The 15,099-nt window shown below is 49.9% G+C and overlaps 1 protein-coding gene across 1 annotated transcript in view; it reads right to left on the reverse strand.

The window, feature by feature from the left end:
• Positions 1-13,702, reverse strand: part of LOC111966826 (zinc finger protein 385A) — a 36,273-nt gene extending 22,571 nt beyond the window's left edge. Inside the window, exon 1 of the mRNA XM_023991776.2 lies at positions 13,592-13,702. Coding sequence (XP_023847544.1) covers positions 13,592-13,702 — 111 coding nt within the window. The remainder of the gene's footprint in view (positions 1-13,591) is intronic.
• Positions 13,703-15,099: the final 1,397 nt, after the last annotated feature.

Here is a 15,099-nt window from a genome sequence, read left to right on the forward strand (position 1 = left end):
GACACTTAACGCATAGAGGTAGAACCATGGAGAAGGGGGTCCCACGGGAGTGGGGTTAGGAGAGCGTGACACCAACCATAGAGGTAGACGCAATGTGAGAGGAGTCCACGGGAGTGGGGTTAGCGAGCATGACCCTTACCATTAGAGGTACTGACGAGAGGGTACGGGAGTGGGTAGAGAAGTGACTAACCATAGAGGTGAAGTGAGAGGAAGGTCCACGGGAGTGGGTTAGCAGTGACACTACCATAGAGGTAGACCATGTGAGAGGGGGTCCACGGGAGTGGGTTAGAGCAGTGACACCTAACATAGAGGTAGACCCATGTGAGAGGGGGTCCACAGGAGTGGGGTTAGAGCAGTGACCACCTAACATAGAGGTAGACATGTGAGAGGGGGTCACGGGAGTGGGGTTAGAGCAGTGACACTAACCATAGAGGTAGACATGTGAGAGGGGTCCACAGGAGTGGGGGTTAGAGCAGTGACACGCTAACCATAGAGGTAGAACCATGTGAGAGGGGGTCACAGGAGTGGGGTTAGAGCAGTGACCACTAACCATAGAGGTAGACCATGTGAGAGGGGGGTCCACGGAGTGGGGTTAGAGCAGTGACACCTAACATAGAGGTAGACCATGTGAGAGGGGGTCCACGGAGTGGGGTTAGAGCGTGACACCTAACCATAGAGGTAGACCATGTGAGAGGGGGTCCACAGGAGTGGGGTTAGAGCAGTGACACTAACCATAAGGTAGACCATGTGAGAGGGGTCCAGGGAGTGGGGTTAGGCAGTGACACCTAACATAGAGGTAGACATGTGAAGGGGGTCAGGGAGTGGGGTAGGCAGTGACACTTAACCATAGAGGTAGACCATTGAGAGGGGGTCCACGGAGTGGGGGTTAGAGCAGTGACACTTAACCATAGAGGTAGACCATGTGAGAGGGGGTCCACGGAGTGGGTTAGAGCAGTGACCCTAACCATAGAGGTAGACCATGGAGAGGGGTCACGGGAGTGGGGTTAGAGCAGTGACACCTAACCATAGAGGTAGACCATGTGAGAGGGGGTCCACGGAGTGGGTTAGAGCAGTGACACTTAACCATAGAGGTAGACCATGTGAGAGGGGGTCCACGGGAGTGGGGTTAAGCGCAGTGAACCTAACCATAGAGGTAGACATGTGGAAGGAGGGGTCCACGGAGTGGGGTTAGAGCAGTGACACCTAACCATAGAGGTAGACCATGTGAGAGGGGGTCCACGGGAGTGGGGTTAGAGCAGTGACACCTAACCATAGAGGTAGACCATGTGAAGAGGGGTCCACGGGGAGTGGGGTTAGAGCAGTGACACTAACATAGAGGTAGACCATGTGAGAGGGGGTCCACGGGAGTGGGGTTAGAGCAGTGACACCTAACCATAGAGGTAGACCATGTGAGAGGGGGTCCACAGAGTGGGGTTAAGGCAGTGACCCTAACCATAGAGGTAGACCATGTAGAGGGGGTCCACGGAGTGGGGTTGAGCAGTGACACCTAACCATAGGGTAGACCATGTGAGAGGGGGTCCACGGGAGTGGGGTTAGAGCAGTGACACCTACATAGAGGTAGACCATGTGAGAGGGGGTCCACGGGAGTGGGGTTAGAGCAGTGACACCTAACCATAGAGGTAGACCATGTGAGAGGGTCCACGGGAGTGGGGTTAGGCAGTGACACCTAACATAGAGGTAGACCATGTGAGAGGGTCCACGGGAGTGGGGTTTAGAGCAGTGACACCTAACCATAGAGTAGACCATGTGAGAGGGTGTCCAGAGTGGGGTTAGAGCAGTGACACCTAACCATAGAGGTAGACCATGTGAGAGGGGGTCCACGGGAGTGGGTTAGAGCAGTGACACCTAACCATAGAGGTAGACCATGTGAGAGGGGGTCCACGGGAGTGGGGTTAGAGCAGTGACACCTAACCATAGAGGTAGACCATGTGAGAGGGGGTCACGGGAGTGGGGTTAGAGCAGTGACACCTAACCTAGAGGTGACCATGTGAGAGGGGGTCCACAGGAGTGGGGTTAGAGCAGTGACACCTAACATAGAGGTAGACCATGTGAGAGGGGTCCACGGAGTGGGGTTAGAGCAGTGACACCTAACCATAGAGGTAGACCATGTGAGGGGGTTCCACGAGGAGTGGGGTTAGAGCAGTGATACCATAATCATAGAGGTAGACCATGTGAGAGGGGGTCCACGGAGTGGGGTTAGCGCAGTGACACCTAACATAGAGGTAGACCATGTGAGAGGGGTCCACGGAGTGGGGTTAGAGCAGTGACACCTAACCATAGAGGTAGACCATGTGAGAGGGGGTCCACGGGAGTGGGGTTAGAGCAGTGACACCTAACCATAGAGGTAGACCATGTGAGAGGGGGTCCACGGGAGTGGGGTTAGAGCAGTGACACCTTAACCATAGAGGTGACCATGTGAGAGGGGGTCCACGGGAGTGGGGTTAGAGCAGTGACATAACCTAGAGGTAGACCATGTGAGAGGGGGTCCACGGGAGTGGGGTTAGAGCAGTGACACTTAACCATAGAGGTAGACCATGTGAGAGGGGGTCCACGGGAGTGGGGTTAGAGCAGTGACACTAACCATAGGGTAGCCATGTGAGAGGGGGTCCACGGGAGTGGGGTTAGAGCAGTGACACTTAACCATAAGAGGTAGACCATGTGAGAGGGGGTCCACGGGAGTGGGGTTAGAGCAGTGACACTAACCATAGAGGTAGACCATGTGAAGAGGGGGTCCACGGGAGTGGGTTAGAGCAGTGACACTTAACCATAGAGGTAGACCATGGTGAGAGGGGTCACGGAGTGGGTTAGAGCAGTGACACTTAACCATAGAGGTAGACCATGTGAGAGGGGTCCGGGAGTGGGTTAGAGCAGTGACACTTAACCATAGAGGTAACCATGTGAGAGGGGTCCACGGGTGGGGTTAGAGCAGTGACACTAACCATAGAGGTAGACCATGTGAGAGGGGTCACAGGGAGTGGGGGTTAGGCAGCAGTGACACCTAACCATAGAGGTAGACCATGTGAGAGGGGGTCCACAGGCGTGGGTGTTAGAGCAGTGCACCTAACATAGAGGTAGAGCCATGTGAGAGGGGGTCCACAGGAGTGGGGTTAGAGCAGTGACACTAACATGAGGTAGAGCCATGTGAGGGAGGCGGGTCCACAGGAGAGTGGGGTTTAGAGCAGTGACACCTAACCCATAGAGGTAGACCATGTGAGAGGGGGTCCACGGGAGTGGGGTTAGAGCATGACACTCACCATGAGAGGTAGACCATGTGAGAGGGGGTCAGGGAGTGGGGTTAGAAGCAGTGACACCTAACCATAGAGGTAGACCATGTGAGAGGGGGTCCACGGGAGTGAGGTTAGAGCAGTGACACTTAACATAGAGGTAGACCAATGTGAGAGGGGTCCACGGGAGTGGGGTTTAGTAGGCAGTGACACAATCCTAACGTCATAGAGGTAGACCATGTAGAGGGGGTTCCACGGGAGTGGGGTTAGAGCAGTGACATTACCCTAGAGCCGTACGACCCTTATCCCGTGAGAGGTTCGGGTCCACAGGAGTGGGGGTTCAGATGCAGTGACACATTCCAAACTCGGTAATCCAATCCAGAGGTAGACTTCGTGACCGGATTGTGTGACGACCAGTGGGGTCCCACCTACACGCCGAGTTGGGGTTAGACGGCAGTGACACCTGTATTCATCAGAGGTAGGAACATGTGAGAGGCGCGGTCCACAGGAGTTTCCCGGTGTTAGAGCAGTTGAAACACTTTTAACCATTAGAGGTAGATCTCCATGTGAGAGGGGGTCCACAGGAGTGGGGTTTTAGACGCACGTGACTACTCTAATCATTTAGGAGGTAACCTATTTGAGGCGGGGTTGTCTCACAGGAGTCTGGGCCTAGAAGCTGCAGTTCCTTGAGCGTCCCTTATGGCATTTCAGGTTGGTTCACATTAGAGGTAGAGACTCTAACGACACTCCAGATGTGAAGAGGGGGTCCCACACATCCCTTCGGAGTGGGGAGTACGGGGTTCAGACGCCCAGCGTTCTCACATGGGTCCTACTCTATGGATTAGGTGGTCCTGCTTCTAACCCGCACTTCTGTGGGACCCCCTCTCACATGGTCCTACCTCTATGGTTAGGTGTCCCTGCTCTAATCTGTGACCCTTTCCACATTTTCTTATACCTCTAATTTAAGGTGTCACGCTCTAACTCCCACTCCTGTGGACCGCCGCTCTCAGCATGGTCCTACTCTATGGGTTAGGGAGTGTATGCTTCTAACCCCCTCCTTGTGGACCCTCTCCTCACACATGGTCTAACTTCTATGATTAGTGTCACTGGCTCTAACCCTCCTGTGGACCCTCTCACATGGTCTAACTAACTCTATGGTTAGGTTGTCCTGCTCTAACCCCACTCCTGTGGACCCCTCACATGGTCTATACTCTATGGTTTTCGTGTCACTGTCTAACCCCACTCGCCGTCGTTTGGAGAACACCTCTCTGCAAGTCTATAGAGAGGTAGAACCATGTGAGAGGGGGTCCACAGGAGTGGGGGTTAGAGCAGGTGACACCTAATCATAGAGGTTTGGTGCTACCTCCTAAATGGTTGAGATAGGGGTTCCAACGTAGGGCTTCAGAAGCGATGACACTAACCATTTACGAGCGTAGACGCATGGGTTGAGACGCGGGGTCCCCACGGGAGTGAGGGTTAGAGCAGTCGACAACATGCCTTTAATACCATAGAGGTCGACCTCCTTATGGTGTGGAGGAGGGATGCCTACGTTGGGAGTGGGCAGTTGAGGTCAAGTGACACCTAACGCGAGCTTCTAGAAGGTACCCTGCATCCCGTGCCCTCGCCATGTTCGAGAGGCCATGGGCTGACCTCTCTAGAGGTACGGGTTTCGATTGCTGTTTAACCCGAACTCCACCGGGTTGGACCCCATTCTTCCACCTGTTCTTAACTCCAGTCTATTGGGGATTGAAAGGTGTCGATTGGGGCGCTAAACCCCACTCCGGTGGACCCCCTATTCACATGGTGCTATGCTCTCAGGTAATGGGTTAGGTTGTACTGGGCTCTACGCCAACTGCGCCTGTGACTGCTGCTTCACACATGTTTTCAGCCCTCTAGATTCAGGTGGGTCCACTGGGGCACTCTAGCCCCACTCCTCTGGTGGACGCTCTCGAGTGGGTTTACCTTCTATGTTAGGAGTGTCACTGTAATAACCACACTCTCTGTGGGAACCCCCTTCGACACTGTATCACATGGATCCCTACCATCTATGAATGTAGAGGTGTAACTGAGGGGGCTCTACCCTCACTCCTGGTTTGGGAACGCCCTCTCCGACGGATGGTCTGCCGGTTCCTAACTCTGAGGTGAGTGTAGGGTGGTCACTGTGTACTCTAAACCCCAGTCCTGTGGAGACCACGCCTGACCAACTCACATGGTCCTAACCGTCTAATGGCTTAAGTACTTGCAGTTAGGAGCACTGTAGCCATGGTGAGAGGGGTGTCCCGGGAGTGTAGGTTAGAGCAGGCTTCTAACGAACTCTTAAACCATAGCAGGTCCGCAACTACATGTGAGAGGGGGTCCACGGGAGTGGGGTTAGAGCAGTGGTGACACTTAACCATAGAGGGTAACATGTGAGAGGGGGTCCACGGGAGTGGGGTTAGAGCACGCCTGACACAGCTTGTAAGGCCATAAGACGGTAGACCGCATCGTGAGAGGGGGTCTGCACACTGGAGTCGGGGTTTTAAGAGCAGTGGGACACCCGTAACCATAGATGTTTTGTACGACAATTGGTTAGAGGTGTCCACTAGGGGGGCCAGGATTGGGGTCTAGCAGCACAGCACCTTGCACCCTTTAGAGCATGGAACGAGCGTAGACTCCCATTCGTGACGAAGTGTAGGCGGTCGTCCACAGGAGCTGCGGGTTTTTAAAATGAGATGCTAGTATTGATACGCCTCCTTAACCATAGAGGTAGACCATGTGAGAGGGGGTCCACAGAAGTGGGGGTCTTAGAGCAGTGACATTCTTCACCTAATCATACTCATGAGAGGTGACCCTGGTGATGGGTGACGCAGGCGGGGGGTCCCTCCACCTACGGACGTCGCGTGGGGTTTATAGAGCAGTGAACACCTTCACTTTCATTGGGTTAGGTGATCACTGAGCGTGTAGACCTAATGTGAGAGGGGGTCCACGGGAGTGGGGTAATAGCCAGCAGCTGACAAACTTTTAACCCATAGAGGTCTTGGTGGAGACGACCCATCGTGATCCTGTCCCTTGATGCGGGAAGTCCACGGGCAGTTCGGTGGTATAGGGGAGGCTAAGTGAACAGGGCCTATATGCTCATACTAGAGGTAGACCATGTGGAGGGGGTCCGACGGCTAGCTACCCCCCTCCCGGGGACCACGCCTCTCCCCATGGTCATACCCATCTATGGGTTAGGTGTCACTGTAGTGGCTCTAACCCATCCCGTGGCGCCGGGAGTGAGTTAGAGCAAGTGACACTTACACCATAGAAGGTAGACCCTTCCCATGTGAGAGGGGGTCCATCGGGAGTGGTGGTTAGTACCAGCCTCAGGTCTTAGACACACCTTCTATGGTTTATTAACGGCTGTCATACTAGGCCTGTACTAGAACCCATGTGAGAGGGGGTCCAACTGGGAGTGCGCGTTGTCGAGGGCAGTGACAACCCCCGATCGATTCACACATGGTCTTAAAATTAACCATAGAGGGTAGGACCATGTGGAGGGGGTCCTACAGGCAGTGGGGGTTAGAGCAGTGGAAGCCTAACCATAGAGGTAAGACCAATGTGAGGGGGGTCACAGGAGTGGGGCTTAGAGCCGTTGACACCCTAATCCATAGAGGTAGATCCCTGTGAGAGGGGGTCACAGGAAGTGGGGTTAGAGTGCAGTGACACCTCCAACATCAGAGGTAGAAGACCATAGTGAGAGGGGTCACAGGAGTGGGGGTTAGAGCAGTGACACCTAATTGTGAACATAGGGTGTTACTCGGTCGCCCATTTGGAAGTGAGAGGGGGGTTCACAGTTGAGATGGGAGTTAGAGCAGGTGATGTCAGAAAAAGGAAATAAATAGACACCCTAACCATAGGTGAGGTAGACTCACACTTCATGTGAGCCAGGCGGGTCACACGGTAGTGAGGCGTTCAGACGCAGTGGATTCACTAATTCAATAGAGGTCTAGAACCATGTTGAGAGGGGTCCAATCATGTCTGGAGTGGGGTTAGAGCAGTGACACTAATCATAGAGGTAGACGCATGTGAGAGGGGTCCCAGGTAGTGGGGGTTAGATGCACCTCGTATGGTTAATGACATCCCTAACTGCTACTACGAGGTAAGATTCGAGTCACATGTGAGAGAGGGGTCCACGGGAGTGGGGGTTACGACGCAGCTGACACCTAACCAGTAGAGGTAGACCATGTGAGAGGAAAGCGGTTCCACCGGGAGTGGGGTTAGAGCAGTGAACACCTAACATAGCGGTAGACCATGTGAGAGGGGGTCCACGGGATGGGTAGAAACAGCTGACCCTAACATAGAGGTAGACCAATGTTTTGAGAGGGGGGGGTCCACGGGAGTGGGGGTTAGAACTGTGACACTTAAAACATAGAGGTAGACCATGTGAAGGGGGTCACGGGAGTGGGGTTGTGCAGTGACACTCTACGACATAGAGGATAGACCATCGTTGAGGGGGTCCAGCGGGCAGTGGGCGTTAGAGCAGTCCGTGGGCACCCTCTCACTGGGTCTAAACCTCTATGTTACGTGTTCACTCTCTAATCCCGGTGGACCTCATCAACATGTCTAACCTCTATTTAGGTTTCCTTTCTACCCACTCCCTGTGGACCCCCTCTCACTTTGGTCTACTCTCATTGATTAGTGTTCCGCTCTACTCCTGGTGGACCCTCTCAATGTTAATCTATGATTAGGTGTACTGCCTCTAACCCCCACTCCTTGGACCCTCTCACAATGTCTCTCTAAGGTAGGTGTCACTAGGCTCTACCATCCTGTGACCCTCTTCTAATGTTCTACCTCTATGACTTACGTTGTCACTGCTCTAACCCCACTCTTGGGTGGACCCTCTCCACATGGTCGACCCCCTCTATGGTTAGGTTCACTCGTCTATTATACCAAAAAAACATCCCGGGCCCCCTCTCACTTACATGGTTACCTCTATGTAGTCACTTGGCTCTACACTCCGTGGACCCTCTACTCTGGGTTACCTTAGTTTAGGCTGGTCACTCGCTCTACCCCACTCCGTGGACCCTCTTCGGTTTCATATACATGGTCTACTCTATGGTTGGTGTCATGGCACACATCCCTTCCCTCCTACTCACCCACTCATTGCTCCCACCCATGACAATTAACAGGAAGAGGTAGAAACATGTGAGAGGGGGTCCACGGGAGTGGGTTTAGAGAGTGAAAGTTAACCATAGAGGTAGCACCCATGGTGAGAGGGGGTCCACGGGCAGTGGGGTTAGAGCAGTGACACTAACCATCAGAGGTGACCATGTTGGAAGAGGGGTCATGCGGAGTGAGGTTAGAGCAGTGACACTTAACCATAGAGGTAGACCCATGTGAGAGGGGGTCCACGGGAGTGGGGTTAGAGCAGTGACACTGTCTAACCAATAGAGGTAGACATGTGAGAGGGGTCCAACGGGAGTGGGGTTAGCCGCAGTGACACACTTAACCAAGAGGTAGACCATGTGCGAGGGGGTCCACGGGACCCGCTGGGTAGAGCAGTGACGACTTACTAGAGGGTGACCATTGTGAGAGAGGGGGTTCCAGGAGTGGGGTCCTAGAGCACCCTGACACTTTAACCATGTCCTCTCAGAGGTAGACGCATGCTCGATCGCAAGGGTGGTGGGCCATCTACTCGTATGGTTCGGGTGTCACTGGCTGGGAACTAAGTGGAGGCCGTCTCCACCGAGCGGCAGTGGAACACCACACTAACCATCTATCACGAGAGTAGAACCATGTGAGAGGGGGTCCCCGGGAGTGGGTTAGAGCAGTGTACACCTACACATAGAGGTAGAAAATGGATCTACCGATGTGAGAGTCGTGATTGGCTGTAGATGCCGCTGGGTTAGGGGGTTAGAGCATTGACAACCTAACGCAGTAGAGGTAAGACATGTGAGTAGGTCATGGGGTCCACGGGGACGTGGGGTAGAGAAGAGCAGAACTGACACCCTCAACCACCACTTAGAGGTTACGCACGTGGGACCCATCTCACATTGGGTCCCTCTCTGGTTAGGTGGGTGATGTAGGACTGGTCCACGGCGAGTTTCCCGGGCGTCTTTAGCGTAGCCATTGTATCCATTCCTAATCATCTCAGGAGTGCACCTATTCGTTGAGCAGGGTTGTCGTATCGCGGATGTGGGGTTACTGTTAGATTAGATATCTCAAGCATCCCCTCCCTTTCCCCCTCCGATACGGATATAGGTCATGAGCCCCTCCCCAGCTTAGCCGGTGGCCAGCTGTTTATGTGGATTTCTGAAGATCGCCCGTCCTGCTCTTTCTCGCATCCGTCCACTCCACCGGCCTTTCCTTGAAAAGTGTATTTACTGTTTACTTCATTGGCATGTCCGTCGTATCTTTTTGCATCTTGTGTGTACTTTGTGTTTGGCTTAAGAGTGACAGCATCATCCATAAACACTGGATTTTCCCTGATGCACGAGAGCTTTTATGTTTTAGGGATTACTCCTTCAGTCCATGCTATTGTGGACAACTGTTCACCCTGGGCTGTACTCTATATACCTGCATTGTAACACCACTACAAAAAACTTATGTAAGTATATACCAGTGAACATTACTAACCAAGGTCTATATCTCAATCCATATCACCAGATAACTCACAGTTACGTCTAACGCTGCAATGTCGGCTCAATCGGAATGACTCTTTAAGATTTCCTATGGCGAAATCTCTGTACGACGTTTCAGCGAGTATGTGATTGTAATAGAATCCCCAACCCTCCCAAGCTAAATACAGTTGTTACCCCATTTGCTGCTCCAAATTATTATCAGTAAAATAAATCTGAAAACATACACACGGCAATTAATATAGTAATGTTTTCTGGGACTGAATAAATAATTAGAATAACCCCATTTGAAAACCAAAATATATAGTGTAACTCATTATCTGTGCACCAAACAAACAAAAAATACAAAAAATCAAAGGCAAAGAATACACGATAGAACAAATAAACTATACATGAACCTTTCTGATCGTCTCATGAGGAAAGCAGTTACTCTACTACTATGCTTAATGGTGCATCCAACATTCACATCTGGTGTGGAATGGAACGATGGTGAAGGTGGGGGGAAGGGTGATATGGGAGGAGACAGGCTAGGGGTAAGTGTTCGGAAGGGGAAGTGGTATATATAAAACAGAAAATCAGGCTTTGCCTCAGATATGACCATATCTCCACATTCTGTTTACAAGGTTGAAGAGACCATATAGAAAGGAAGAGGAGGCGACATTAATTTTGTGTTACAGTACAATATACACATAAAGACATGCCATTCTACAACTGAGCCATGTGGATAATGTGAGGACTTCACATTCAATTGTGTGACAGAGCTGAGAGTCTTCTGTTCCTTTATGACGTTTTCAGAAGGCAGTCAGTGTCAAAAGCACCTATCACTGTAGACCCCCTCTCTCTATTGGAATGTGTGCAGAACACTCACCGAGATCCTAATCACTTTTCCATGCCCGATGGAACAAACACTAGAGTAATCTCCCAGGGCCAGCTACATCCACGCCGGCGCACACCCGCACCGACACACACACACACAACACCACCACAACACACACCACACACACACACAGAACACACACACCACACCACACATCACTCACACACACACACACACACACCACACACACACCCACACACACACACACACACACACACACACACACACACACCACACACACACAACACACACACACCACACCATGGTTGTATATGCTAATTAGCCCAGCCCTGAGCCAAAGAACTTGTTGTGGATTATAATCTTATGATTTATTTGTTTTTCAACTGTGAAAGTATCAGTAACACCGCTGGCAGATTTATGGACACTTAAACCCCTCATTCAGTTGAACACTTCATTCTTTAGTTATCGCTCCCTCAGTCATCCTTTTTTGGTTGGTGCCCTGTCCAAGACTGATATGCTGGAATGTGCTTTGTTAATTCACCCTCAATTACCCTTCACAACCCTCTATCACGACCCTCCCCATGATCACTGTCCTATTGTTTTCTATCCGTTATATCAGAAGCACTCGGTTGTTGTCTCTAGTGTGTTTTCCCTCTCGTAAGATCATTCCCCACAGTTATACTCACTCATCACATCTCACTCCATCTCAGGCCTCCGGTCTCTCTAGTACCTCTCTCTTTTCCTCTATCTTCCACCACTATCATCCATATCTCAACATCTCGCCGTCACTGGCTCTCTCTGTTTCTCCGTTGCTTCTGCTCCAGTTACCACACGTTGCCACTTTAATATGTCCATTTCATATTCCTCTTCTTTCTTGGCACTGCTTGCCAGCAAAATTGTAAGATTCTAGACTTAGGTGCCTCCCAAACGGCTATTTACAGTGAGCTTCTAGTATAGATCTTGTTTATGCTCAGACACATTCTGGACCTTGACACCTCTGCCATCCTCTAGCCATGGTACCATCCATATTCCTCGTATATTTTCTGTATTAGTGTTTATTGACTTCTGTCCTTTAGTCCATAGATTAGATCTGTGTGAGTACGCTACGTCTCTAAGATTCAGCTTATGTTATTGTCCCTGCGTTCATAAAGGCCGTGCCTCGATCGTGGTGTGTTATGCCTTGTGTCTCATGTCCTAGCGCCTGTGACTTAGATGTAATAGCTGGACTGCCCTTGCTTGTTGGGTCGCCTCTTGTTCGTTGACCGCTCTCCTATTCCTGGTTCTGAGTCTGAATGCCCTGTGCCATCATGCGCCTCACGACATGGTATGACATCGCAGAAGACTTGCTATGGGGGTTCTTTTCCCCCGTCTTAGATTGAGTATTCAAAAACAAATAATCTGAACTACTCCACACGTTTTGGAATTTCTGTGCATCCTTAAATTTGGATAATCAATGAGGCCCATAAACAAAAAACAGCACCGTTCTTTTCACATAACCATGCATCGGTGTGGGCGACAAGTCATGCTTCTCCTCTAGATTGTGGCACCAATGGTGAGTGGTTTGGCAGGTGACAGTGTTGCTAGTAGTCTACGGTGTGGTGCGGGACAGCAATGAACAAGCTAAACCTGGGAGCTTTTTGGTGTTCAACATTGCCCTTACAAACACAAGGGAAGCAGACTGTGGAATTTCGGGGGTCTTTTGAAGGGTCTGAGTTCCTTTTGGAGTGTTCACACTGGAACAAAATTAAGCGAGTACTGCACTGAGTTCACACACATTGGCGGAACAAAGTGAGAAAACACCCTGGGACTTGCATTTTCTGTCACTCAGTACTGGCTCTAAGTTCTAGTAAACTAAGAATTTAGCTAAACTCAGAGGATGGTAAAAGGCTTGAAAGTGAACACACACTCAAAATCATCTGGTACGAGAGAAGGGGATATGTGGGGACAAGCTGTGAAGATGTAGGGATTGCTAGTCAAAGAAAATTCTGAATCGTGACTCGTGAGTAAGGCCGATCACGAGACTGTCTGCCAGACAAATCATAAATTATGGTTATATACTTGGTTGACATGGGTGGTCCGGCTGGTAGACAGAGTTAGGGTCGGGTAATTATAGAAATTGCGAATTCAGGTCAAAGAAAGGCACCACCACACACACACACACACACACACACACACACACACACACACACACACCATGGTTGTATCATGCTAATTAGCCCAGCCCTGGAGCCAAAGAACTGTTGTGGATATATATCTTATGATTTATTTGTTTTTCAACTGTGAAAGTATCAGTAAACACCGCTGGCAGATTTATGGGGACACTTAAACCCCCTCTTCAGTTGAACCACTTCATTCTTTAGTTACGCTCCCTCAGTCATCCTATTTTTGGGTTGGTGCCCTGTCCCAAGACTGATATGCTGGAATGTGCTTTGTGTAATTCACCCTCAATTACCCTTCACAAGCCCTCTATCACGACCCTCCCCATGATGCACTGTCCTATTGTTTTCTATCCGTTATATCAGAAGCACTCGGTTGTTGTTCTAGTGTGTTTCCTCTCTAAGACATCCCCACAGTTACTCACTCACACAATCCAACCTCAACATCTCAGGCCCCTGGTCTCTCGTTCCCTAGCCTCCCAGAACACAGTTGCATAATATTCATAACTCCTTTCTGGGAAGTGCCAGCAAAATGTAAGATAAGCAGGGCTGCCCAAAGGCTAAAAGTGGAGCCTAGAAATCACAGACACAGTTCTGACCTGACACCTGCTCCAGCAGTACAGTCAATCACTGACATTACATCAGGTTATGATGTAGTCCATAGATAGATGTGTGGAATACTAAGATAGAAGGCCTGGTAAATGTGTGGATGGAGGGATGGATAGATGAATGGATCGTGCCTTTCTAGCTTACCTCTGAGTTGAAGCGGATCTGGCAGACGTTGCAGGAGATGATGGGTCGTTTGGTCTTCATCATGGGGGGGCCGAAGGTGTGGTTCATCACTGCCTTCTGTACCGGGTCCATCTGGAGAGAAAGGGGATGGGGGCAGAGGGGAGAGGGATTATATAGAAAATCTAATTACTCTGAGTAGGGGAGCAGATAGACATATTAGGTTACTGTGCCATGGTGGTGGGCTGGTAGCAGAGTTAGGCTATCTAATGAAACACTTTGAGAAAAGCCCCTATTGCGGGAAAATCGGTAGAGAGAGCGAGAGAGAGAGAGAGAGAGAGGGGTGAATGAATGAAAAGGAGAGCGAGTTAGAGAAAGGGAGAGAGCCTTGATTGATAATGACAGGAGAGTGTGTTTTTGTTCAACAGCAGCTGCTGGACCTGTCTGTGACTTGGGTCTTGGGTGGGCCCCAATTACAGACAGGGGGCCCTGATTACAGACTCCCCATCCTACATAAATTATCACTTTGTTTTGGGGCTTTTGTGTACCATTGGAGGCTCCTCAGAAGAGGAAAGGGAGGACCATCCTCAGTGAATTTCATAAAAATGTAAATTGTAAAACATTTAAAAAGTTATCCTTTTTAGATAAAACTATACTAAAAAGATTCACTTGTCACCAAATAGCACAGCACACTGTTTTGTAATGAAGGTCTACAGTAGCCTCAACAGCACTCTGTGGGGTAGCACCATGGTGTAGCCGGAGCACAGCTAGCTTCCATCCTCCTCTGGGTACATTGACTTCAAAACAAAACCTAGGAGGCTCATGGTTCTCACCCAATTCCATAGACTTACACAGTAATTATAACAACTTCCGGAGGACGTCCTCCAACATATCAGAGCTCTTGCAGCATGAACTGACATGTTGTCCACCCAATCAAAGGATCAGATAAGGAATCTAGTACTGAAAGCATAAGCTACAGCTAGCTAGCATTGCCGTGCATAACACATGGTAAGTAGTTGACTGAAAAGAGAGAGAAAGATAATAGTTGAACAGTTTTGAACAAATTAATTTCTTCCAAAATGAAGGAGAAGCAAGAAGAGAGATAGAGAGACAGATTTCATTTTTTTTTTCACTGCCACTGCAACAAAACAAAAAAATACAGTACATTCGGAAAGTATTCTCAATCCACTTTACTTTTTCCACATTTTGTTACGTAACAGCCTTATTCTAAAAGAGATKAAATATTATTTTTTCTCAACAATCTGAACACAATACCCCATAATGACAAAGCTAAAAACAGGTTTTTAGAAATGTTTGCACGTTTATTAAATATAAAAAACAGAAATACGTTATTTACATAAGTATTCAGACCCTTTGCTATGAGACTAGAAATTGAGCACAGGTGCATCCTGTTTCCAATAGATCATCCATGAGATGTTTCTACAACTTGATTGGAGTCCACCTGTGGTAAATTCAATTGATTGGACATGATTTGGAAAGGCACACACCAGTCTATATAAGGTTCCACAGTT

Source organism: Salvelinus sp. IW2-2015, linkage group LG1 (genome assembly GCF_002910315.2).
Source record: "Salvelinus sp. IW2-2015 linkage group LG1, ASM291031v2, whole genome shotgun sequence".
NCBI classification, from domain to species: Eukaryota; Metazoa; Chordata; class Actinopteri; order Salmoniformes; family Salmonidae; genus Salvelinus; species Salvelinus sp. IW2-2015.